This window comes from Numida meleagris, chromosome 9, assembly GCF_002078875.1.
Source record: "Numida meleagris isolate 19003 breed g44 Domestic line chromosome 9, NumMel1.0, whole genome shotgun sequence".
Classification (NCBI taxonomy): Eukaryota; Metazoa; Chordata; class Aves; order Galliformes; family Numididae; genus Numida; species Numida meleagris.
In genome coordinates, this window is record NC_034417.1 from 5031229 (window position 1) to 5059006 (window position 27778).

General features: G+C 37.2%; 1 protein-coding gene across 5 annotated transcripts in view; it reads left to right on the top strand.

The window, feature by feature from the left end:
• The window catches only part of TRPM1 (transient receptor potential cation channel subfamily M member 1), a 57642-nt gene continuing 30648 nt past the window's right edge, over nucleotides 785–27778 (top strand). For 3 of the 5 annotated variants that reach the window (XM_021407706.1, XM_021407703.1, XM_021407705.1), the window contains exons 1-13: nucleotides 787–974; nucleotides 7716–7796; nucleotides 8585–8780; nucleotides 9942–10155; nucleotides 10812–10936; nucleotides 11614–11785; nucleotides 14731–14905; nucleotides 16985–17108; nucleotides 21580–21652; nucleotides 22491–22591; nucleotides 24749–24922; nucleotides 26182–26316; nucleotides 27057–27107. In XM_021407706.1, the coding sequence (XP_021263381.1) occupies nucleotides 949–974; nucleotides 7716–7796; nucleotides 8585–8780; nucleotides 9942–10155; nucleotides 10812–10936; nucleotides 11614–11785; nucleotides 14731–14905; nucleotides 16985–17108; nucleotides 21580–21652; nucleotides 22491–22591; nucleotides 24749–24922; nucleotides 26182–26316; nucleotides 27057–27107 (1647 nt within the window). In that variant the 5' untranslated portion in view covers nucleotides 787–948. Of the gene's footprint in view, nucleotides 975–7715; nucleotides 7797–8584; nucleotides 8781–9941; nucleotides 10156–10811; nucleotides 10937–11613; nucleotides 11786–14730; nucleotides 14910–16984; nucleotides 17109–21579; nucleotides 21653–22490; nucleotides 22592–24748; nucleotides 24923–26181; nucleotides 26317–27056; nucleotides 27108–27778 lie in introns of those variants that run through there. The other 2 variants (XM_021407702.1, XM_021407707.1) reach the window with 2 other exon arrangements.

Below are 27778 nucleotides of genomic sequence, written 5' to 3' on the forward strand. Positions count from 1 at the left end.
AGATAATTAATACATCCATAATCAAGTTCGAAATTTTATGCTAGTTTCTGTTTAATTCAAATAGTACATTGGAGCTAACAATTTAAAGCCAAATATGTTGCTAAGTTATGCATAATATTTGACTACCATGAATGATACTTTATGTCAGTAAAGGCAGAGCATCTTCTGTGCAGTGTTTTCTAGATTGTGTTATGATCTTTTGAATACAGATTGGGTCTCCTCTCTGTTTAGAGAAAAACACTACATGAAACATCACTGGAGATGATATTGCCAGGTTCCAGGGTATCTACTAATTCTTTTCACTCATGGATTTGGAGTTTTTACTTGGGGGTAAGGACTGAACAGAAAATTGACCCAATTTTCTGAAAACTGTTCTGATCTACAAGCAGCTATGAAGCTGACTTGAAGTCTTTCATTTCTCTCTTGCCATTTGTGATTATTTCTGTCCTAGAGCACTCACGTTTTCAGAGGGTTCCCAGTGAATGTTGGCAACTCTTAGTTCTATTTAGTACAAAGAGTATTTTAAACATACTTAGTTATTCTCTCTAGGGAGTAATTTAACCCTTGAGTTCCAGTTCCTCCATAATGATTTCTAAAAGATGATCAGGAATTTTTCTGTACAAACCCTGCAGCCCAAAAGTTAAATGACCTGGAAACACATTCTTTTTTGAAAATGACAGAAAGCAGCAGGGTACAGAATGTGGCTGATTGCATCGTGGCGTATTTTGCTAAAGCTTACGTATTAGCTGACGCTTGGAAAGTAATTGCTTTACTGAGTGTAAAATTACCCACAGCAAGTTGCAATTTTTCAACAGCTCAAACTGTTTAACAGATTTCTACCTGAAGAATCTTGCTTTCAGGAAAACTGTATGTACTACAAAATGATGTTAATTTCCTAAGGGATAAAGTGATTATCTATTACGTTATGGATATATTTGAAAGAAGAGCATGTGTATTTACAAAAAGTACAGAAGATAAGTAAATATTTATTATCTCCAGATTTTAGGGGCTTCTGGGATATGTTTATATTGTATTACATTGTGACTATAGAAATTTTACTTCATAGCAATTTTAAAATATTTCCTAACATGTTTAGCAGTGTACCTTAAGCAATGGCTTTCTTTTGGCATATCTTGAAAATGTGAATGTAATAAATCATCCAAGTCTACCTGTTTTGTGTGCAGTGCGCTTCAAGTAATTAGAACTGTGGACTTTGAACAAACTTTTCATAGATATGCAGTATTTCACACAACATGTAGTCATTCCTTTAAAAATACTTTTTCTACTCAAGATTTCTAGTATTTCACAGAGAAAAACAATAATGTTTCAAATTGTAGCATTGTATGACATCTGAAAAATCAGCACTATTAACTGGCTTATCAGAAGTTTTATAGAAGTTAAGTAGGAATTTGTAACTTGTACCTCTTACAAACAAGGGTGTGCTTAAATTTTTAACCTCTTTACCTAACAAAACATCTTAAATAATTTTTTGCTCTAATAGTTATTATACTTAATAATGTGGACAGAAATGGCCCAAATCGCTACCAGATTGAGTTGTAATTCTGGTCTAAGTCCATGGTTTTTGCATCTGCATAATGAAGTGCAAGTAATTCTTTGATGGCATGTATAACTAACTTCTATTGCCACCATTTTCTAAGCCACAAATAAGAAGGAGACTTAAGCATGCAGTTTTAGTTAGAACTATTCATAGGCTTATTTTTGTAATGCGGGAAGTATTTTGTTATGTTGTTTATGATTTCATAAGTATTGATGAGTTTCACAAAGTGAGATCTGCTTTTGAGGATATTGAAACGTACAGATATTCCTAGATAATACAATTTCTCCATTTCAGGTTAGAATAGCCCATATTAAAGGCTCACAGTTCAGAGTTCTGTAAAAGACACGTCTCACATGCAATTTGGGCATGTCTCACCTTCCTTTAAAAACACGGCTAGCTAAGAGTCTTTACATTTGGGCAGGTAATTAGTGTACAAATATCTTTTCTGAGCCTTGTCAAATCTAAATAGCAGGTTTGTCTTTCATCTTCAAGTAAGAATTAATAACAAATAATAATGGAAAGTAGTAATTGCCCAAGTACTTTGGCTAGCACTGCGTTAGAAGATACTTGTCTCTATTCGATGCATCTACTTTGCTACGCCAGGCTGCTTGAGAATGATTACTTGTAGGCAGGGCTTATCCCACTGCCCTTAGGTAAAGTTGTTCAGCACTTCCCACCCTCATATCTTGGTTTCTGTTTCTTAATTTTGCTGGTTGTTAAGTGTTTAGAGTAAAATGGGAGTGTCTGCCACAGACTGAAGGTTTTTTTGGGGGGAAAAGAAAGATCCAAACTGGATCTCTGGAAGAAGGTTAAGTAAGTATGGATACGTGTGTTCCTCAACTCCACAGCTTCCAGTACAGGCTAAAGGCCACAGGAGGATTTGGATATTTAATAATGGAAGTAAAATAGGTAACAAATGGAAACTATACATTAACATTACAATTTCTTAGGAAACCTCTTCCTTAAAATTTGGTGAAATAAGGGGTAGTGCAGAGATGTTGGAGGAATGCTTTTGCTGTCTTAAAATGTGGCAGGTGCAAACTGGTCACCAAGACTTTTTCTCTGTTCTGCACGGGAAACTGCTGCAAAATTACACAAGGTATGTTCTCTGCAGGAAAGTTCTCAGCCAGGTTTTTCAGCTGTATTCTCCAAATGGTTGATGAGTTGCTTTATTTTAGCTGTGCTAGCTGTGTCCTTATACTGATGCTAAGCTATACCCAAGCAGCTGTATCTGCATCTCAGTTGGGCATCTGGGCTCAGCCAGCACATTTTATTAATGCGCCTCCACAGACTGTGTGCCAGAGCTGGATCTACCCAACCGTGGCAGAGCAAGCCAGGTCTGCTGTGGTCTTGAGGCTGAAGTCATTGCTCACTTTTCCATAGCCTCTGGGAAAGCAGCATCTCTAAGCGATGTGGCAGAATTGTGTAAACTTAGGAAAAGAGAGCCCATTATTTCCTTTTTGTGTTCTATATCCATAAACTAATCCAAGTGGACAGGAAATGATTCCTATTGTTTCAGCAGATGCTTGCTGCCTGTCTCACCAGCCAGTCTGGAACACAAAGCATAATAAAGGCATGAAACACTGTTTACTGACTTCCACATCATCAGCAGGAGTGATTTCTGCCTCAGTTTGAGATAACTCAGATAACAGTTTTTTTTCTGTGATTCTGTGATAACAGCATTGCTAACTGGCACTGCCGTCTTGCCTGTGTTGTGTTTGCTTTATTCACAGACCAAATGGCTCCCTGGCAATCTTGCTGGAATAACACAGGATCAATTTGAATCATATGAAACTTATCTTGGGCTGAGAACAAGAATTGTCTTGACAAAACAGACTTTCATTTGAAGGAATCATAGAACTATTTTTACTCCCTTTTTGATGCTTATTAGCAAACAACATACGAGATACTCTTTGTTGCAAGTATTGTTTGGTATTTCATATTCTCAGTAACATCCCAGTGAGCATTGTAGAGACGGAGTAATAATGGGAACTAACCCCATAAGCCTTGGAAAGCAGAGTCTTGCAAGTTTGGCAGGAACCTGTGCAAACTGGACATGTAGAAGAGCCCCCACGGATATCTGTGATGGATTTGAGATAAAAGATAGCTCATAGGGTTTGTAAATGCACCTCAGACATACCCACTTGCAAATTTTTTCAGCTACAAAGAAATGAAGATGCTTATTTCTGAAAGAAGGGGAAACTAGAGAAGTATTGATCTAGGAATGGTGCCTCAATACAGGTAAATGAGAACAAGCACAAGAACTACTGGCCAGACATGAGTCTGCTCTGAAGCTGAGAAGCTGTGTACATGTGACACTGCGTCTACACTGGAGCTTTCAGATGTCCCATTTATGACCCTTTGAAAAGGACCTGCCTATTAGTATAATTGGGATGTTACCATTCAAGGCAGCTCAAAGTAGAAACCCCTCTAGTATCAATTTTTAAGTCCCAGATAACAGAGGTTCTGCTGATACAATGATTTCTTTTTTTCCTAATTGTTTATTTACCTTTTGTTTCTCAGGTAAAGCAATGGAATTTGATTACCTGAATGGCATTTACAGAAGTCTGTAGACTTGTTCACAGCACGAATGGACTTGTGCTTACACCACACGTGTTCACAGTCTGAATTTCATTCCACCTCCAGTTATTTCTTTCTCTCAGTATCTCATAAAAACAAACAGATGCGAGCACTGCTGCCTAACCAACTGCATATTCATATTATTTGGTGTTTACTTTAGCCTGTATTATGCCTAACTCATTTTTGACCCCCTGTCTCCTCCCTCATTGCATCTGTGTCCGTGGCTCTGTGCACCAGGTGCTGCTGTTCGTGGGCTGGCTTCTCTGCTGCCCAGCTACGCCCAGCCCGACAGAGCTTCACTGGAGCACAGCAGCTGGGAGCATGTGCTCTTACAGTAGGGCTTCAGGTGCCAAAGAGGTGTCCTACAATGAAAGCCGTCTAACTGCAAGACAGAGTCTAAGCTCTGTCCCATCCTGTGCCCAGCCAGCCAGGCTTGCCAGTCTGTCCAGCAAAAGCAGGTCCATATTGCATGGAGCATCGATTTTTTTGGGAACGTGACACCTGAGAGGTCTGATTACACTGGTTTTAGGTCTGGTTGAGCTTGGGTTTTGGATGTACTACAACGACACTGCAACTTTTGTCTCTGCCTTCTTTCCTCCCAACATTCTTTCACTTCCCAGCAAACAGTGGAGTTCACTTGTGATATTACAGGAACAACTGGCCTTTGTGGAACTAATTCTTGTGTTTATTAATGCTTATGCTCTAAGAGAGATATTCTTTTAGAATCTTAGTTTTGTTAACTCATTAGTTCACTTATTTACAAACTGCCCTCTTTCAATGTTATGGTGACCAAAAAAATCCATGAAGAGGGATCATAAAACCCAGTATTATTCAATACCGCTACCTGGCATTATGTTGATTTCTAGGCAGAAGACCAAGAAATAGCAGTGGTTTCATTTTGATCGTAATTGAGGATACCTTTTGTCAGTTTTCATAAAAGAGAATAGATATGCTACTGAACATCTGAAGTGCGATTTTTTCCAACATCGGGTACTGGTAGGTACCTTCAGGATCTGCAATGATAAGCAGGGTTGATCTTCACTGCTATCAGCAAGTTGGGGTCTTGCTTTTTTTTTCAAATGTTCCTCAGAGGTCTGTGGAAAACCTGCAATGTTTTTTGGTGCTTTTATCTTGCTAGTAGCAATCTATTTACCTCGCAATACAACACTCGCACTTCTGGTCTAAAAACTTTTGCTGATCTGCCAGAGTTCTTTGAGAACCCATCCATTCCAAAGCTTTTAAAAAATGCTTAATTTTTTTAAACTCACAAGGGACAGTGTGTGTACTTGCATTTTTCCTCATTTCAATCCAGACAGAGACATGTACAGAATCTGAATCAAACAACTGTGGAAATTGCCCATTTTCTGACACTGAATATCTTAAGCAGTATTTGCACTGGATTATAATCAAGCTTTGGTTAAGCAGATTAAGCAGACAAAAGCAGTGAAACTTCAAAGGCTGACCAAATGTGCTGAGTTTTTATTTCTCGTGATCTGTAATGCCTGCTTTTGCCTCCCTCTCATTAGCACTGAAAAAATAAACCAGTGGAGCATAATGTATTGTCCAACTGTAGTTCCTATAGTGACTGAGCTCTAGCAGGGTTTTTAGGTGTGAGAATGTAATGTTTTCAGGATAGCTGTAGATAATAGTCTTCCTATCACAGGGTTTTTAGTAGTGAATGCACAGCTGAGAGCTCAGCTGTACCGTAGACCTCATTTTAGATACCAAGATGCAAAAGCTTCTGTCCAAACACAAATACTAAATCTGTGATTTAATCCAGCAGCTAAGTAGTTGTTTTTACATGAAGCACATGAAACAGGAAAATTTGTTCTTTGACAAGCTGTGACATAAAGCAATAATCAATAATATGGTGTGGAAATCCAAGTTGTTTTGATATTCTAGCTTAGATTCTCCTGTGTTCTCTACAGAAGAGTTAAACATGCAGCCTCTGCTGCCCGTTGCATACTGAAGAATGCTTCCCATGCTGTGGAATTGATTTGGGCATTTCTGTCAATTGGTCAATGACTTGCACGCAGAAGTGCAAAAATTTATTCAGACAAAAAAAAGGTGCTTATTTAACAGGGCAAAAAAAAGTGGATAAATGTTGTGACCCCTGTATAAGGATCCTGTTAAGCTTGTTTTATAACATTAGAAGTCCATAATCTAGTATGGTGTGCATAAGCACATGTAACACCATTGAAAGTAATTGTAAAAGGGCAGTGAGTTTGGATACCATGAGATTTGGGATTCATTTATTCGTCATGCTGTGCAGCACTTAGGGGGCTAGTCTGTTCTCTAAGCTATTACCAGACAGGCTGACAGAGTTTTCTTCTGACAGAAATCTGCCGTTCACTTCAGTCAGGAAATCAGTGAAGTTTTTACTGCTTTTCTAGGGAAATCCCTTATTTTTTGATGACAGAGCCCTGGAAGTTCACATCATTTTTAGTTTTTTGTGTCTGCAAAAATTTCTTTTCACTTCCATAGGGGAAACTAAAACAAAACACGTGGCTTTTGCTTACTACTTGAAAAATGAATTAATACTAATTCCGTAATTCAAACTCAGAAGCAGCAGGTTTCATTAGCAAGGCAAATTTATCTACGTCATTGAATTGTGAGTGTGCTTTAACATTTTTTTTGCCTTCTTAATTTAAAAGTTCCTTTTGAGTTTACTTTGTGAAATTTACTACTTAGTGTTTGTTTAGTATGGCAACCATGATGATACTTTGCCTTACTGATGATGACTGGGCAAGCCCGAAACTGGCCTGCAGCCATTTCTGAACTCACAACCTTCAGCATTCCCAGACCTAACTGGACTGCAATTCTGCTGTAGACTTTCTAACCTCATTGCACAGTTCCATGGTTTTGTTCTAGGTTGCCTACAGCCCATGTTGTTTAAACTGTAGTGAAATTAGTCTAATTTAGTCTAATCTACAAGCGCACTAAAACAGGAAATTGTGTTTTGCGTTCAAGTTTGTTTTCCTCATCTTGTGCCACAGTTGTCACCGTAGCTGAAGAGTTCATACTTCTTCTGTCAAATGTTCATTTGCTTTCTTCCTCCCAAGACATATGATATTGCTGAGTTAGGAATGACTTTAGGAATGACTAGAACTTCTTTTTAAATAGGAAAATAAGAATCTGAGATTATTAATCAATCTACGGAAAGGTCTTGGGAAGAAATTTCTTTGTACAAAGAACATCACTATATTATTATTTGGATTAAATGCTGTTGATCTAATTATGTCACAGCTTATGCTGTTTTTCTGTGCTACTTTGAGTTTGTTTACTAGTTGCTAAGATAGAAAGGAGCGACAGCATTTTTGGTAGAGCTTTGGATACACATTGTACCACCAAGACGAACATGTTTGTACATAAATATTTTTACACACGTTCAAGGTTTGAATTTTACTCAATTAATAGAAAATTCAAATCACCTACGTGCTTCATGGATAGATGTATATTGTGTTTAAAGATGATTTACTGAATTCAATGCTTGTATTTAAAAATAGGAGGGAGATGTTACTGTATTTGTCTCAGAAATATTTAATTATTTTTCCTTTTATTTTTTTTCTCCCTTTAAGGGTCAGAAGGCTTGGATAGAGAAGACCTTTTCAAAAAGAGAATGCATCTATGTAATTGCCAACAACAAAGATATTAGCAGGTAACATTTGAAATTTTTGCGTCAGCCCACAGAAGAGTTAATAATGAAGAAACGGGACTACAGTTGTGTTTAGGCAGGTGAAAGTGAGACAAAGTTTACTTACTGCCCTTAAGGTGAGATGACAGACAACAGAAGTGCAAGGCATGATTTCACTCTAGTCTGTACAGAGTTATGGGGAGTAGCATATAAAGTTGTGAAGGAGGGGCAGTGAGTTGTTAGTTCCTAGTATTGCAAATGAGAGCATAATTTTATACTGAATTTTGAAAGCAGGGATGCAATATTGTGTGCTGTGATGTAAATGATACCGTTCTTCACAGTTTTGGATGTACAGCACTACCTATAACACTACTACACAGGAGGAATGGATTTCTTAGTTTAAATGTTAAGGGCTACTGTGTGAGCAACTAACCTGTAGCCTAAGTTGTTTGGACAATATAACAGTTTATTGCACGCTAGCTGTTCCCTCTGAGTATGAAACAGATAGTTACTGCTCCTGTTCTGCCCTCTTCATCTTCTCTTGTCTTTTAGCATTGAAATTCCATCCTGATTATTATAGAAGAGAATTGAAATTTACAGTCCTTGCTTGTAAAGAAACACTTGTGGACTAGTAATTCTGGCATTTTTGTGCAAGTAAACATGGCAGATAGGATCTAGAAGTAGTTTCCTAGAAGTGATCCATGTAGAGCAAGGCGTTGTCAGTTGATAATCGAATTTATGCTTTATTTTTTTAATCACAAAATGATTCTGAAGATACTGTGTTCAAATTTACTTAAAATTTTAACTTTCAGGTGCTGTTGTGGCCAGCTCATTAACCAGCATATTCCACCTCCTCCAAGTACAACAGCTAATAAAAATGGAGAAGAAACAAAGCAAGTGGAAGCTCAGCCAGAGAAGTGGTCCATCAGCAAACACACCCAAACGTACCCAACTGACGCTTATGGAAACCTTGAATTCCAGGGAGGAGGCCATTCAAATAAGGCCATGGTAAGGCCATAGGCTACTCTATGGTACTCATTTCGTGTGCTAGTTTAATAGAAACATGTCAGGATTCCAGCTTGCACAGTACATAGTTTGGTGAAACCAAAGACATTCTCTTTACTGCCTAGGAAAGGTGTGGACTGGATGGTCAAAAAGAGTAAGCAAGAGAGAAGTAAGAAGAAAAAAAATAACACCTACCTAGAAATCACTGAAATTACTGTTAGTAAATATCAGCTGGCAAGGTACTTAATGCCCAAGATTCTGTCTGTATTAGGCTTGCTAGATCGTGGGCCAAATAACCCAGACATGATATACTTTATTTTTAAGGTTTCATGTGTAATAGAAGTAGAAATGAATCTAGTTTTCCTGGAAGATAGAAACCTGTTGGAGCTGGAAAACGGACCTTTAAATTTTTAGTGGTGGAAGTAACAGCAATTCAAGCTTCCCCAAAAAATCTCTTTCTGTCTTGCCTCTCAGATCCAAACCTGGGTTTGTTACCTTCTATATTTGCTTTCATATCTCTTTGCTAATTCTGCCAGTTGAAACAACTCACTTCAAAAACTTGCCTAAAAAATATATAGGAGGGCTTGAATTTTGTTAGTGCTGATTGGTTTGTTTTTAAAGCAGAAATAAGCACAAGTTTGTTCCATGGTTTTGTTTCATAGAGTAGAAGTTTGAAAAGATATCACAAAGGCAGAATTAAACTTTGAATAAGGAAAATTGTTCCTTCAGACATGCAAATATGTATGTCCACAGTAAATGGGATAAATAACATAGTAACATAGGCCTCTTATTTCTCATAAAGATCATTGGGTCTCTTGCAGTCAAACAAAGATTTTAGGAATGTAAAAAAACAACTTCCAGTCATTTATAACAAGTAGCTTCCAACAGTGAAGGTTTATTACAAGAGCTTGCTTGTAGTCAGTTTTGAAGGAAGAGAGAAGAAAACGGTGCTTTTAAATTCATGATGTGAGCGGTAAATTCCCAGTAGCAAAACATTTCAACCTATTTCTACTAAATATAAACAGCAGATAAGTTTAAAACATTGCTCAGAATTTGTAAAATTCTTCTTTCAAGATGAGGAGCTGAATATAATCATTCTGTGCTTAGTCAATGGACAATTTACAGAATAGATGGAGAGATGATATTATGCATTGATCTTTTCAGTATATCCGTGTATCATATGACACCAAACCAGATTCTCTGCTGCATCTCATGGTGAAAGACTGGCAATTAGAATTGCCCAAACTCTTAATCTCTGTCCATGGAGGTCTCCAGAACTTTGAAATGCAGCCGAAATTGAAGCAAGTATTTGGAAAAGGTCTGATAAAGGCTGCCATGACCACCGGAGCCTGGATTTTCACTGGAGGTGTTAGTACAGGTAAGCAATTTCCAGCACTTCTACTTTACTCAAGAATTCACTGATTTTCGGTTACTATTCTTTCTCAAAGGCAGAAGATTTAAGTCTTCATGAATGAGTTATTAGCCACTAGACTGAAAAAAGAGAACTGTAATGCTTTGTGTTAATCTACCCTGCCCAGACAGTAAAATATTCCTGGGTCAGTGTTGATTTGCATTACTCAGTGTTTCCTCTGAAAAAGATTATTGTCTTTGATTTTAGTAGCAAGGAATCTACCACTAGATATGGTACATTTTTTCAGTGGTTGATTAGCCTCTCAATGTTGGGGTTTTTTTCAGGTGCTATTTTTTTAAAATTCATTTTATGTTAATATTGGTTGTATAATTGATCTTCAAAGAATGCTGTGGCAAGTTAAGTAACCGGGTAAGACTTTCAAAGACCTGTGTGAATTCAGAATAAGGTTTTGAAAAAAAACCATTAACGTTTACATGCAGCAACTGCAAAATACAAGGAGGGGTTTGTCTGCATTGCATGTTCTATTATAAATAGATACTAATTTAGGTAGTGAATGCAGCCCAGAAAAACAGGGACATCAGTGAGAAGTAAGAGGAAAAAAGTGTTACTTGGTAATCTCTCTCAAGAGTGACAAATTTTAATCCAATGAATTTTATCTATAGGTGTCATTCGTCATGTGGGAGATGCCTTGAAAGACCATTCTTCAAAATCCAGAGGACGAATCTGTGCCATAGGAATTGCACCATGGGGCATTGTAGAAAACAAGGAAGATCTGATAGGAAAAGATGTAAGTCTTTCAGGAAATTAACATGTGATTAGTAATGTCAGCTAAGTAATGAAATAGCTTATCTATTTGGAGTATTAATTTTCACTGTTTCTAAAGCATTGCTGAAAGTAGGAAACTTCTTGAAGAAAACCTGTTGTTTAAATATATTTGACAAGATTATATATATGACTGCAAAGTGCACCCGGAGCTAGTGAAGTTTCCATTACTTTCAGTGTTCAAGTCCTCTCTGGTGAAAGTTCGTTTTAGGTTCTACCTTCAGTGTGTCTACACTGAGTGTTTTATAAATCATTGAAGTGTTTTTATGTGTACAAGACTTGCATTTATTGTAGAAGGGTAATCAGCAGTGTTATATTAGTTACTGGTGACTCCAAGTAGGAATGTAATTCCTAATGCAGTGAGAGTAAGAAAGGGTGTGATCAAGGAGGGTACATCAGTGAGGGTAGGTGAAAATGTATGAGAATGTACAAGCACGACTGTTATCCTCCAAAGAAAACACTGCTGTGGAGTTCAAGTTTTAAGTGTAAAGACAAGCTTTTTTTTCTAATTCTCCTATATTTTCAGTTATAAAGAGCTGGTTGATTTGTTTCTTCGTAAGGTGTGTACTTCTGTTGAACATTGTGGAGGATTTTCATGTTTATTTTGTAGTTCTAATCCAGGTGCACCTATTATTTTGACAGGTAACACGTGTTTACCAAACAATGTCAAACCCTCTAAGCAAGCTTTCTGTGCTCAACAGTTCCCATACCCACTTCATTCTGGCAGACAATGGCACACTAGGTAAATATGGAGCTGAAGTAAAGCTACGACGTCAGTTGGAAAAACACATTTCCCTCCAGAAAATTAATACACGTAAGTACAGTGGGGCAAACTGTAAATGTAACTTATTAAAGGAAGGGAGGGTAGAGGGGCTAGAAATACTTTACGGTATTGAAATTAAATGTTTCTACCAGCTCTTCCTAGCAGGAATTTGATCAGGACTGTGAGACTCAGCTAGACATACGCTGTCTGAATAGTGATGGAAGAATCCACATCTAACATCATAGAAAACCCAGAAAAGTAAGGATTACATAAAAGGAGGATGAAAAATTGAAAAATAATAGTGAAATGAAGGTTCAAAGCAGAAAGAATCTAAAGAAAGGCAAATATAAAGTATTTATGCATTACTAGAAAGAATTCTTAAGCATCAGTAAATGCACAGAATGAGGTGATTTTCTGCGCATCCCATTTACTGGAATCCTCTGTGCCTCTGTGGCTTCTAATTCCAGGTGTTATTACAAAAGGTTTTGTTTTTCTCTTTTATATGGGTTGGTTTCATTTGAAATATCGCACTTAAAATTCTGTGATCTTCCAGACAAGCTCAGTATTTTTATTTTTAATGAAGCAATTACTGAGATAATTTCACATTGGTGCTTTTATATTTTGAGTTTCCTGCAGTTTTAAAATTTATGTCAGCTGTTAACGTGCTCTCTAAAACAATTTTCTAGATTTGTTTTCATCATTATTTAAGAAAAATGCATTTTAAATGACATTTTTCACTAAAAAAATTTACAGATGAAATAGATAAGAAAAGCTAGCAATGGTAGCTTTTCAGCAAGTCAAAAAAATCAGAAATGGTAAAGAAAAAATGTATTAGTCTTGGATTCCATGCTTGAATTAAAAGCTGTGGGAAAATAGACATCACTTCTACCAGCTGACTTTCTGATTTCTGACAGATGCCTTTAGAAGCTGCGTATGCCCATAAAAATATGAAAAACAAAGCATTCAGGATGCTAATTGCATTGTACTGTACAAAAGTCTCTAATAGGGTTTAAGTGCTCTTTACAGTAAAGCAGAAAAATGAAGTAGAGTACTGGGTAAGACTAAAGATACATGTAGAGATCTGACAAAAGATATCTAAGTGTTCTGCAAAGTCTTCAAATACAGCTTTTAACCTACAGTTAGCTTCAGAAAGTAAATTCACCAAAACGATGTTTCTTGCCTTTGAGCATGGAGACAGTATCACACTTCATTGCCCCCAGACGGGCGTTTGAGATGGCTAACATGGCTATGCTTTTATCATCTTTGTCTTCTGCAGAAGTGCTGGGAGAGTTGTAACATTATAAAAGAGAGCACTGGCTTGGATGATAAGGAAGTCAGGGCCCAGACGCAAGATGTTCTGTGTTATTTCTTTTAATACCACTTTGGGCTGGGATATTGGTTCTGATTTAAGGCAAAGATTTTTCACAAGAGGGGCTAAGTTGGGATTGCATGCAGAATATTTGAATTCTGTAAAGCTGTGCAATACATTTACTAGTAAAACGTACAGGGATTTGTTTTGTTTCTTTTTAATCACTTCAAGCACAGGCACCTCTTCTGGAAATTTCAGCAGTAATCACTAAGGATTTCATGGACGCAGAGGCCAGTCAATGCTCTGTGACTTCTTATCAGAGCTGGGGTATACTGACAGGAGGATGTCAGGAGGCTTCTGCTGTTACTATCCATGGTGTTCCTGTTCTTCAGAAAGGAATGAAAATATGAACTCAGCTGTACAAAAAAAAGTGCATCTTACTTATGAAACACTGGTCGTTTTATACATTAAGAACTGAATTCAAATGCTTATAATGGGGGGATTAGTCAGATTTCAGGTAATGTTTTGTCCTTCATTTCCCCAAGTGATCTTGTGACTGAGACTACTGAGATTGTGTGACCTGTGGGCTTCCCTTTGTCATCCTATGCCTGGAGATCACAGTGAGGCAGGGACAGCAAAGGGATGCTCAGCTGTCGTCTATTCCATCGGCCAGCCATCTCAGCCTCATGATAAAGAGACCAAATTCATACTTTTATATTAGGAGAAAGCATAGGCATATGTCACCTTACTGAAGATTTCCTATAGCATCAAAGCATCAAAGATGCAGTAGCAGGGAGCCATCCAAGTAAAAGTGGAGCTAATGAAGTAATAGTAGGATCGTGTTTAGCTGGTTTATCTGTGCATGGTGTCTGCTGAAAGAGATTAGAAACAGTTCACCATCACTGAGTGAACAAATGAACAGTTATGGAGCTGATGAAAAAGCAAGGTGTCCTGGTTTCAGCTGGTATGATTTTCTTCATAGTGGCTGATATGGTGCTGGATTTTGGATGTAGGAGGATAATCATGTTGATAACACAGAGATGTTTCAGAAGTTGCTGAGCAGTGCTTAACACTAAATCAAGGACTTTTCAGCTTCTTATTCTGCACAAGAAGCTGGAAGGGGACAGAACCAGGACAGCTGACCCAAACTGACCAAAGCATATCCCATACGATAAGATGTCACGTTCAAACATAAGACTGGGGGGAGTTGGCCACTCGGCTACCATTACTTGGGGACTGGCTGAGAGCATCATTTGGCTGGTGGTGAGCAATTGTGTTGTGCATCACTCGGTTTTTGTATTCTCTTTTTTTTTTTTTTTTTTTTTTTGAGGGGGGGAATTAAGCTCTCTTCATCTTAACATCTGAGTTTTCCTTTTTTTTTCCCCCTGATTCTCTCCCCATCCCACTGTGGCAGAGAAGCAAGCCAAGAGCTGTGTGATGCACAGCTAACTACTGGATTAAACCACATCATAATGGCAAAGAGACTTGTTGTTTTCTGTATGAGACTTTGAAACAGCATACTGACATCTTTCCTTGGCACTGGCTGTGAAATAATCATAATTTTTCCTAACTGCTCTGGTTTTAAGTGATGCAATAACACACAAAATCACATCTCTTTATAACATATCAACCTCTTAAACTCTGTTTACACTTCTTTTTTGTTTCTGTTCTTCTGTTTTTTTTTTAGGGCTGGGACAAGGTGTTCCTGTAGTTGGGCTTATTGTGGAAGGTGGTCCCAATGTTATCTCCATTGTTTTAGAGTGTCTACGGGAAGAACCTCCTCTCCCTGTAGTGATTTGCGATGGTAGTGGACGAGCTTCTGATATTCTGTCATTTGCACACAAGTATTCAGAAGAAGGAGGGTAAGATAGTGAGACTTTCACCAAAGCTGTGTCTTGCGCAAGGGAGACAAAGACGGATTATGCCTTGCTTTCCTTACAACAAAGCTCAGAGACAAAATGCTCCTAACAGAGGTTTCATCTGTCAGATTTTATTGCCTGTTTGATCTTATCCTGGGTGTTAATGAGCAGTAATGAGTACAAGATCCATCAAAGTTTGTTGCATGATACTTGATGCTGAGTTGGGCACTCTAGAAGTGAGGAACGAGTGGTTCTCAAGAATTACTCCCTTTCTCAGGCCAGGGCTGAGTTTTAATAGTTCACGTATTTGCAGAATATGTACTGCCTGCATCTAATGTGCTGTATGAATGACATTCGAGCTGCAAGAGCGCCAGACTGAACAAATGTCAGGCTTTTTTCCTTCCTTTTGCTGTTTCTTGTGCCTTTGACATTTCTCCAGAGCAGTGCTGCCATGAACAGAGCCAAAGATTTGTCTGAAGCATTCTGCTTCACAGCCCTTCTGTTTGCTGCCCAAATGAACCTGTAACAATGGCTCCCAAAGCAGAGTTTTGTGGAATCTGTGATTTTTACAATTGGTTGTCTGCTGTTTTGGTTGGTAGAGAGTGCAATTTGTTTAAAGAAGATACAAAACCTGTACTTGTAGCATAAAGCTCATCTTCTCCGCAGAGTATAAGATCTCTCCTGACAGATACTCCAAGTGGCAGCAGAGTAGTGCATTTTCTATTTCAAATGTTGCTTCTCCCAGTCAAATAACATGTGTTCTCCATTCCCACTGTTAATACAGAGTCGGGAAAAATGTGTACTGTCTTCATTAGAATACATCACAACCTCCTTTCACTGAAGAAATAGTCCGTTTCCATGGCTGAAATTGAAACTTATATTGGATTAAATATTAACCAAATAACTGTTATTCTCAAGCAGTGCAGATGCTATGTGCTGAAATGGGAAAGCAGCTCTGATGCTGGATTTTTGGGTTTACATATAGTACAGCTATAATCCAACCAACAGAATTTATGATGTGACATCTTTCTCTGCATTGAACAAGCCTCCTTAGATTAGATCAAACTTTCTTTTTTTTCTTTCTCACCCATCCTTCTTTATCAGCTCACAGAAACTGAAAGAGCTTATCAGGATCAGTCTGTTTGAGATCTGCTCACTGCATGACTTTCTTTCCCAGTGCACATGTTACATTGTCCAGTTTTCCTTTTCAGTAACAAGGATGAGATAAATGCGTTCACCTGGTAATGCAGGTCTGCAGTGAGAAATTTCTGGCATCCCTTCTGTCAGATTACAAAGAATAATTTTCTCACAGTGAACTTTGAATTTTACTGCACTTGGCAAGCTCAGCTGTCTCACTGATTTGAATGCCTGCTGGTAATGTTTGCTGTTACCTGAAAATACATGTATTTTATTAGGAAAACAGCCAAGATTGAAGGGCTCTGTTTCAGACTGCTTTAAGAGATCAGACATTTCTGATCTTTTCTGAAATGTTTTCAATCTATTTTTTTCTTAAATAAGCTTTAGTTTTTGTGTTTCTCAGTTGTGTATTTTGAGTTTTCACATACTCTAGCAACTAAATTCTCTGTTTAAGAGGTAAAAGATAACCAACGTGATGCACCAGTAGTGTGAAATATTTTAGGGTTTTTGACTATGTGCAAAGGACCTTGCAACATTTAGAGGCAAAGATAGGTGTCCAATAAAGTGTACTGCTGAAATTCTGAAGGCTGAACTTAACAGAAGTGTATATATGCATACAAAGAAAGAATAAGAGCCATCTCGTAGTACAGATATTCCATTCCAGGGCAAAAGGATAGCTGAAATTCCTTGCCAGCTTTTAAATCAATACTGAAGAGCTGAGGTGCACAAGAGCCAGTCTGGGTACAAAGCTCCTGATTACTGTCATTTTTTTTTATGTAAATTTCACAACTTTCCCCATATTGAATGCAAAAATATGTGTTTTTATTTATTTTCAAATAAAATCACTGCACTGGTGCATGAAAAATTATGTTTTTCAAGCAGCAGACCTTCCTTACATATATTAATTCCAGCAACGTCTTGTTTTATGTCTCCTTTATCATTTAGGATAATAAGTGAATCTCTCAGGGACCAGCTTCTAGTAACCATCCAGAAAACCTTCAATTACAGCAGGAATCAAGCTCATCAGCTGTTTATCATTCTCATGGAATGCATGAAAAAAAAGGAACTTGTAAGTGTCCTAAAAGTATTTTATGAATACATTTTATGAATACATAATAATGCACTCATAAACATAGACACCTAAAAATAGAAAGAGATTTTTTCTTCTGGAAAGCCTCTAAAACCAGCTTCAGATTCTTCTCCTGTGTAAGTAGATAAGAGTCTTCTTCTACAAGACCCCAAGTCCAAGTATGGACTTCCAAAAAGTAGACTGAGACACTCAGATAAATGCATTAAAAAAAAAAAGCATCAACTGCAGAAAGTAGACAAAAGATTACTGAAGAAAGTAAGAAATGTTCAGGGTGCATCATCACAGTTTTCATCCTTCAATGCCAATAAAATGGGCTATTCAAGTCTTTAAAAGGAACTGGAACACGAAGTGTTCTTGATGATCCCCGTTGTGCTTGATCCTGGTTTACTGCAGGCCTGTTCTGTGTGCTGTACCACTCAATAAGATTCATGCCTGTCTGCCATAATTCAGCTGCAGAAATAAGTGTGCTCAGGAAAAGAAAATCTTCAGTGTTCACATCTGTACCTTTGCAGACAAAGTGAGTTTTTGAGTAGTTTCCTTTGACTAATTGTCCTGGTAAATTTTTGTAAATATGACCTCTCCCTTGAGTCCTGATAGAATTCCATTTCATTCTTTTATCTTAAGCAACTGCTTTTTAATAGCACACGAACAGTTTAATAAAATTTTTCTGGTTTTCAAATTACAACTGGAACAGGTATACCTGGTATTTTTATCTTTGTTGCGAAAGTTACATATTTCTATAGATAGGAACAAGAGAATCTCATCAGACTGTGGTTCAGGAATCAGATAAACAGCCTGCTATTGAATATAAGCGTGAAAAATGGGGCAGTTTTATTCTTTGGGTTGTCTAATTCTATCACTAGGGAAGTGATGCCTATAAGACAGGCATCTACGAAGAAAATATTTTAATTATAGATTTAACTTTTCTCATGAAGCTGAGAGAAGAAAGTTTTCTAACTTCTTAGGAAAATTATGTTTCATGCTCCCTTAATACTAAGTGTGTTTTCCTCCCACAAAGTGCACATTTTCTGTCTCTGTTCAGCTTGGAGACAAACCATTAACTAATTTCTTCCCAAGCTTAATATAGTACCCAATAGATGATGTGAAACTTTTTCCTTAGAATTTTAAATAAACAGTAAACACAATTTCTTACAGTACATACTCTTTTCACTGGGGAGTATTCTTCTGATTGATAGAAGTAATTGTTTAATTGTTCAGAGAAAAGCTGCAAATCCTGCTATTTTACCCAAAGATATATTGAGGGAAGAAAAAAAAGTACTTTCTGTGGAGCATTTGCTTGTGTCTTAATTTCAGCTGGGATGGAATAGTTTTCTTTGGAGTGTCTGGTATGATACTATGTTTTTGGTGCTAGGAGGAAAACAATGTTGATAACACACCGATGTTTCTAGATGCTGCTTAGCAGTGTTGCACAGAGCCAAGGCCGTTCTCAGCAAAGGGCCCAAGGAGCTGCGAGGGAACAGAATTAGAACAGCTGGCTTAAATTGGCCAAAGGGATATTCCATACCATGTGGCATTGTGCAGAAGGAGTTTTGAAGGGGCTAGGAGTTGATCTTTTTCTCTTCTGCTGCTCAAGGGCCGGGGTGTGGTCGGGGGGTGGTGACCAATTGCTTGTGAATCACTTGTTATATACATTCATATATCTCTATACAGTCATAACCATTATCTTTTTCCTTTTCTCTATCTTAGTAAATAGTTTTATCTCAACCACAAGTTCTACTTTTTGCCTGAATTTTCTCCCTCATCCCACTGTGAAGGGGGAGTGAGCAATTGACTGTGTGGTGCTTAGCCACCCGCTGGGTTAAACCACAACACCTTGTTACTTACCATGATGATACCGCATATGGTATCAGCTGGTGCCAAACTCAGCACTATGATTCTGATCATAATACAAAGAAATGTCCCAAAATTGGTACATCAAGCTTTGCATTGGTCCTCATTTTATATGGCCTGCTCCACAGTGATGAAAGACCCAACCAGGCATTATTTTTATGTTTTTCTTGAGCAATTAAATGATGTAAAATAGGAGATAACTTTTATCAGATTAGAATTATGCCTGGTGTTTCAGTCAAGAAGAGCATACACATCCTCCAGAAATCGCCACTGAATGAACTCTGATTCTCTGAAATGCCCAGATCTATTGTTCAACATTCTTTAATTCCTATGTCAATTCCTAGGCAACTAGCAGATAATTTTAAACACAAAGAACGCTTAAGTTGTGAAGAAGCTTAATGAAGTTTGCTATTTTTTATTTCTTCTACTTTGGAAATATGGACACTGAAATTGTTTTGAGATTTTTCAAACATTAAGTTAAATTACTTGTATTCTTCATACTCTCCAAAAAGCTGCCCTTTTCCTGAGATTATACTTGATATTGGCTCATGCTTCCAGCTTTTCTACATAATGTTCATCTCAGCTGCCAAGGAATACTTGCTTATGTATTTATACATTTGAAGATAACTTAATATTTAAATGTCCACCAGTTGTTTTTCATGTCCTGTACAATATAATAGCAGTCTGTTCTCCTAATTGTTCTTTCCTCCTTCTCCTGTTCTTCTTGCCAATGTTCATTAAATCTGATGCTGTATTCCCTTCAGCACTGGGGGATTCCTGCAAGAAGAGAAAGTCCATTTGAGTTTCATCTCTGTTCTTTGATTTCAGTTATATTTTGATACTACTTAGTTCTTGAGTTCATAGAGGCCAGATTTAAATTCTGAAGCATATATTTAAATACCTTTGTCAGAATTAAATTGTCTAAGGACAATCTGCCAATGCTACTTGGAACAAAATATAACAAATGCTGTATTTTCTAATAATGCAACTCTGTGTTGCAATCAAATATATACCCATCTGTGTATATTTTACTTATGCATTCAGAAGTTTGATTAGCATGCTCAGCTGATTATTATATAAAATCTTTCTTAGAGAAGGCTCTGGGGGACCTTACAGCAGCCCCCCAGTACCTGAAGGGGGCCTGCAGGAAAGCTGGGGAAGGACTTTTTATAAGCACATGTAGTGATAGGTCTAGATGTAATGGCTATAAAATGAAGGAGGGTAGATTTAAACTAGATATAAGTAAGAAATTCTCCACTGTGAGGATGGTAAGACTCTGGAACTGGTTGCCCAGAAAAGTTGTGGATTCCCCCTCCCTGGAATTATTCAAGGCCAGGCTGGTTGGGGCTGTGAGCAACCTGGTCTAGTGGGAGGAGCCCTTGCCCATAGCAGGGCAGTTGGAACAAGGTAGTCTCTAAGGTCTCTTCCAACCCAAACCATTATATGATTCTATGATTCCAGCAATATGAATGTACCGTTGATATATTTATGTGTCTAGGTGCCAAGATGAATTCTGTACTATGCTTTCATCAGAAGTCAAGTTAGCTGTAAGTGTAACTACAATAAGTTGATTATAAGTCAGCCTCCCTAGAAGAAATAATAGAGAAAAGAGACCCAACAGCTACCTTAACCAAACTGCTTCAAATTTAAAAATGTATATCACAGCAGGCCTGATCTATTTGGCAAAATTCAAACACTGACTGCCCAACCTAAGCAGGCTTACAAATTGCGTTTGATTATAATTTTGTATGCTTTCTTGTTCAGTAATACAACTTTTCCATTAGTTCTTTTATATCTTGTTGTTATTGTGGCAAACATTTATCTTTGTGTCAAAGCAAAATCTATTCAAAATGTTGAAAAAATTGCCATTCCCACAACTTAATGCTGATATCTACTATGTAGAGATGTTTTTGGAAAGTGAAGTACTTGTTGTTTCTTCTCTCTATTCAGAATTAATATAATTAATATAGAATACTAGGTTATTCTGCTTTTGAATTATTCATCATTTAATATGTAGTTCCTTTAATGGCTAAGCTTTATATGAATTATGTTTTTAAAGGCAGTGAATGGGAATGGACTCAACTAAGAAAACATGACTAGAAATATCTGGTTTTTAAATTATTTTTTTCTGTTCTGCTTGCCAGTATGAGGCAAACCACATAATTCAGAAAGAGTGAGTGTTATGAACAATAACATTACAGCTATAATAGTTATTTCAGGTAGTTAGCATTTCCTTTTTCCAAGTTGGCATTTCTATTATTACTGAAAAGTATGAGAAAAATTATCATTTGCCATGATAGTTTTGTCTCTGTTTATGAAAATTCAGGAGTTTGGTGAAGAATTTCAGCAAGTTTATCACATTTACCTATGTAGGGATTATTTAGAATACCTTTTTTGAAAAAATTTGAATCAAAGTTTTTGTGAAATTGTAATTTCAAAAAGAAAAAAATTAGTGGAACTGGACATTTTGAAAAATTTCAAGCCTTAGAAAATAATAAAGCTTTACCATTCTGCTCTTTTTTTTTTTTCCTATCTGTATGTTTAGTGTCTGTCTTTCATGTATTGTAATTCTGTGTTTTGGTTTAATGCTGTCCTTTAGATCACTGTGTTCCGTATGGGATCTGAAGGGCAACAAGACATTGAGATGTCTATCTTAACTGCTCTTCTCAAAGGTGGGTTTTGCAAAGAAGGATATGTACTGTGATTCCAAAAAGATCATGTCTATGCGCTGCCTGAGGTTCACTCTAAATATTTAAGTTTTTGGTTTATTTGCTTTTATTCAAAGTGCTAACTTGAAAATACTTGATTGCAACTCAGATCAGCTCGAAGTACAAAATCTAGACTGAAACTTTTTTGTGTGTTTCCTCACCTGAGAGCCTGGAATGGAAATGCTGCAACAGCTATACTGATGTTTCAGCACGTTTTATTGCAGTCTTTGCACATATTAATAAAGATAGAAGAAATCGTAGGAAGATTAGAAGACTGGATTTTTCCAGACTTCAGATTGTGCTCTTTAAGCCTTAGGGCAAAACTTAGGATCAGTTCTCAGTTTATCTGGAGCTTATGTTTGCTGAAACAACATCTGTTTTCTGTCTGAATATTTATAGTTGATAACAGGCTCAGTGTGGGAACACTGGAGACCCTAACGCTAAGTAAGAGATAAAAAGAGGAATTATTGTGCTCATATCTACAGTATCAGCCAACAGAGCTGAGAGAAGGAGTCTTTTAGAAGTGTTTAATGTCTGTCTTTAGCTACAGAATATAAAGTCAATCTGGGAGCTCTAAGGGAAATAGAGAGACAATCTGGTTAATCCTTTTGAAATTAGGACTATGGGGTCAAATGGAAGATGCTGTAAATTGGTTTGGTGCATCCACCGCTTTGTAGTAGAATTATTCTTGTGATAATAGGCTTGCTGGTTTTTAATTCTTGGGAAAGGAAATTGCAGAAGGTTGTTCAACTTTGTTTCATCATAGATGATATATCAAATATCGGTGTGTCTTTCCGTTTAGGTACCAATGCATCTGCTCCAGACCAGCTCAGCTTGGCTTTGGCCTGGAATCGTGTTGACATTGCACGCAGCCAAATCTTTGTCTTTGGACACCACTGGCCAGTAAGACCATGTTATTTGCTAAAAATTGAAAATAAGTTGTCAAATATTAACTCCCTGGATTTTGTTGGCAGTAGGAATAGTATTGAATTATTGTTTATGATGAGCTGATGCAGGGTATTTCATTAATTGAGAATTACCCGTTTGTTTTGAAATTTACTAAGACTGCCACTTGCAAAAACTGAACAATAACATAAATGCTGAAAAAAGAAAAGCAACTTCATGTCGAACACAAAAAATAACCTTATTTAAGATTCCTTGTTGCATTGGAAAGCACTTAGAGGAAACAATCTGTGGACAGCTGGGCAGTAGTAGTACTTGTTGCACTGGTGGACTTGTGTGATCTAATGATGTTGCCTAGACTTCTGGCTGTGTCTCACTGATATGTGCTAGCAGTTGCTGAAGTCTCTAGCTACCTGTTCAAGTATGCATCAAGGCTGAAGTTCATGGAGATGCTTTGAAGGAATTGTGTGTCTCGCTTCATTAACAGCTTTGAAAATCTCACTTTGGATTAATGGAGCAAAATGTAGATAACCAAAAGAAACCACTGCTGAACACACCTCTGGCAGTGCTGTGCCACAGATCTTAGAAGCGGTTCTTCAGTAAAGCTTTAGTTTCTTCATTGGAATTTTCTTTCTCAAAATTTTAGAATGTGGTGCTGCGCTGTTTCAAATCAATGGTGAATCACTGTGGTGCCTTTGTTTATCTGTGTAATGAAAATACTCAATTTAAGCCACTTCTGTGTCACTCTATCGATGCTTTTTGCTTTACTGCTTGAACCATCTGGTGTGGAATTACCATAGCGTCATGAAGAAACCAGCCTGAACAAAAGAGAGTTAAGTCCAAGGATTTGGGTTTTTTTTAATTATACGTCTTTCCTGAAACTGTACAATAAAACAAATGCTATTCATGTGCATGCTCTATATAATGTTGAGATTTATTTCATTTAGAAGCCTGTGTAATTAAAATTCTAACAAATGGTGCTGCAGATATTGCTTTATTCCTTTACTTACAGTAACGTGTCCAAAGATCACTGAAATGCTTACAAAGAGAGAATTAAATGATCCTAAATATTATAAAATATTATTTGTATGAAACATTTTGTTGAAATGAATGTCCCAGTCTCCCTAGTATTGCACTTAGATTCAGAAGTACCACCTGGCAACTGAATCCAGCTACTGTCTGTCCTATTTCATAATCATACTCTGCAACAATCTGTGGATCCTGTGTCAGCTAATTGTGGTACATTGTCATTTCTAATCCATGAAGAATGTTTTTCAGTCATGAAGATTCAGCCTTCATGTTCTGTGAGTTGACAGATGCAGTTTTGTCCAGGCTTACAAATGTTTCATGATAGCCAGAGAGGGAGGATTTTTTAAGGTGAAGAAAAAAAGAGAAAACAAGCCTTGTTAAAAGTTGAAAACAAACAAACAGAAAGCATAGCAGGCTTGGTTCTCTAGTTTTCTGTGAAGGGCACAGATGATGGTAATCTGGTTTTCATGCACATGGAGGTTATGTAACCAAAGTGTTAGCAGGAGTAATTTAAGCCTCCAAATCACAGACAAGTAGCATCAAAGTACTTGCATGTGTGCCTTCCTGTTTTGGTTAGATAAGTTAGAAAGGGGAAGGAGCTGGCAGAAACTAGATGTGTCTGAAGAGGTAGAAATGTAAATATTGTCTACGGAACCTAAGTTAACTAGTCAGGAGTGCTCTTTTCTCCTTCTTTCTGCATCTGCAGTATGGATGCAATTTGGCATTATTCAAGATCCTTGTTAAACCCTTATCCTGCTTGTTGCTATTTTTTTGACAACTGTAACTTTCCCTGAGAGCAAAGAAGCTGATGGGTGACATAATCAAGTAGCGTCTTTTCCCAGACCTCTTGCACTGAGTTTTGAGAGAGAAATCCTCTGTTAAATACCACCACAGGCTGCCTACTTCACTACTTTGACTTTCAGTGTTATTGACTGCATTAGAGATAATAGCTTTTTTTTTTTTTTAAACAAGTAGAGCAAGAAGTTTCATATACTTAAGGAAATGACATTTTAAAATAGATTGCGTGTGAGAAGTGGTGACTGGGAAGCAAGTTCAATAGCACTGTATTCATGAAATAGTCATGGTACAATCAAGTAGATTTCTAATACTTGTGTATTATAAATTAAGCCTTTAGGAAGCCTCACAGCTAGTGATGGTACAGCCCCTGAGAAGGAAAAGAAATCTCCAGCAGTTCAGACTAAAGCAGCCAGAGGGAAAGGAAAAGGGAAGAAAAAAGGAGGAAAAGTAAAAGAAGAGCCAGAAGAAGAAACAGATCCAAGGAAGCTTGAACTCCTGAACTGGGTGATGTGAAAGTTCTTGTTTTAAAACTGTTGAAAATTTGTTTGTTTGTTTTCTTTTCCTCTCAGTACGCCTATCTGTTAGTTTGCAATGGTGGGATTTACCGTTCTGTGAAACTGTATGGGAGACCGCATTATCCAGACAGTGCTAGTTATTAAGTGTCTTGCAAAATGGTGCAAGTGGCATTCTATCGTCTATATGAAAGATATAGATATCTATATCCATATGAAATGAATTAACTTGTTCTAAGATTTGTTATTTCTGGATACTTAAAGCACGTTTCATAGTGAGAGACTTCATGTGTATTTTAAAAGTGTAGTGATGGGAGTATGAAAAGAGTGTCTGAAGTTTAAAATTTTCACTTTAAATGACCATTTTTAATTCCTCATAGGGTTTTAGTAGTTTCCAGTCTCACCTTTATATTCCATTTGACAAATCCGTTTTTTGTGCAGGAGAGAACTGTTTTCAGATCTCTCAGCCAAAGTGGTTAAGCCATCCTTAAGAACAAAGAGAGGGAAATGTACATTTTCACTCTACTGAATGCTCATTTGCACATTTCCATAGGATTGACAATAGAATTCTGCAGGGGTGCTGCTGTTCAGTCTTTGAGCCAGGAATGTTTCTCATCCTATGTGCACTACATGCAGCTGTACCACAACAGTACAAGTCAGTGCCTATCTGCTGCATCTTTTTGCCTGCACTTACCAGAATGAAATGAGGATGCTAGAGAACATCTTCATCCTCTCTTGATTAAAATATTTATCAAGTGAAGACAGCTTAAATATCATCTTTTCTAAGTGCTTCACCTTCCATTTGCAGTAGGTTAGAGTGTTTTGTTGTCTGAATTCAGGATCATGTGTCAAGGGAACAGCTGCTCAAGGCCTTTCACCTCTCCCAGTGTGTTCTAACCCTTTAGACCATATTAAGAGATGATCTGGCCAACATTTATAACATATAACATATATATGTTTATAACATATAACATATATATGTTTATAACATATAACATATATATATAACATATAACATATATAAACATATATATATAACATATAACATATTAAGAGATTTTCTGGCCAACATTTTCGATTGCCAATGGGTGAGCTGGTGAAGAAGGAGGAAGTGATCCTTCCTGAGCAATTAGTCATAATCAGCATATTTGTGAACTTGGGAATCTCTAAAATAATGAAAATACCTATGGTTGTTGGCCAGCCACATCTTCTCTGCGTGTGTAACCTCATGTTCTCTGTTCTGTGATTCAGGTGAATTCTCTGGAGCAGGCTATGCTGGATGCACTGGTTCTGGATCGAGTGGACTTTGTAAAACTACTCATTGAGAATGGAGTTAACATGCAACATTTCCTCACTATTCCTCGACTGGAAGAACTTTATAATACTGTGAGTGAGTAGAAATAAATATGTCCTGTGATCTTTTCTACTGTGTATGAATGACCTTTTTCTTCTCTTCCTTCTGATACATGCTTCTGAAGTGGTTTGATTTCTAAAAAGCTTTGAGCCCAAAAGGTACACAGAAGGTGGATAGCATTAGAGGGAGCCATTGCTATTGTACATAGTGTCCTGATGTTTCCCTGTGATGATATACACATTCCTAATGACTGAGCTTGCAGCAGCTTTCAGAAGGTATTATACTTTATTATGTAATGATGTCTTTACATGTTAAGAACATTTAAAGAACCAGTAAGTCAATATAATTTTGTTTTATGGCCCAGCCAAGTTTTTTTATTCGAATACCCCTCTACCCAAACCACAGTAAATTCTTCAGGAATGTGACCACTTCTGGAGTGTTTTTCTTCCTGTCATTGAAGTGAAAGGTAGTGTAGGGCAGCATTCATAAAAGATAAAGCCGGAGTCCTTTAGTCCTTATGGCTTCTGCAGGAAGCACAAGTTCAAACAGTACCACAAACTGCTTTGACTTGAATCAAGGTTTCTGAGCTTAAAGGGCTGTAAGAAAAAGGACTACGTGACTCTTGATTAATACTGTTTGTCACTGTAGCCTATTTTCAACCCTGTGGAATGTGATGGCACATACTTGCCTAAAGTTCTTACAGTGTCATTTTTGTTTGTGTAAAATATGAATTATTGAAGCTCTAATGGACAGTAAATAATTTTTGTTTCAGAGATTGGGTCCTCCAAATACACTGCATTTGCTAGTTAGAGATGTGAAAAAGGTAAGCTTAAAAGCTGCATTATATTTGCATAATTACATTAATGATATGAGTCAACAGTAAAAGTAAGCATAGCATGAGTGAAATTTAAAATTAGATGATAGCTGTTAAGAACAGGAAAGTCAAATGACTTCTTGAGGTAAATAATGATATCAGTCTAATTTGAGGATGGCCATATTTCACTGCTGGTAGTTCAAAAGCTCCTAGTAGTGTACGGTATTATTTAAGATTTAGATATTGTTTCTTCCTCACAGTAAACTCCACATGGAATACTACAAAGGAGGACTGAAAGGAAAGACCTGCTAGGTTTAGTGGAAGCTGCACTCCCCAGAAGAGAATTTCTTCCCTTTTGTTTGTTTCATTGCATGTTTTTTAGTTAGTTTGCTCCCAAGCAATCCTACTTTTACTTGGGAAAAACTGTCCTGTCTCAGTGCTAAAAATCCTAAATATGTTGTTTGTTTCCACTGCATGCAAATTAGTTCATTATCTATTGACAGGGTTATATATTTACTCTCTTTGAGGTTTTGGAGCATTTATTTCATAAAATTTAACTAGAAGGAATAGTCTTCCTTTTTTGGAAGGAAAACTGCCGTTCATCTATGGAGATTTAAATGTGGGAATTATGCAGTACTGGATTAATGTATAATTCATATTGATATGCTACATAGTTAAAC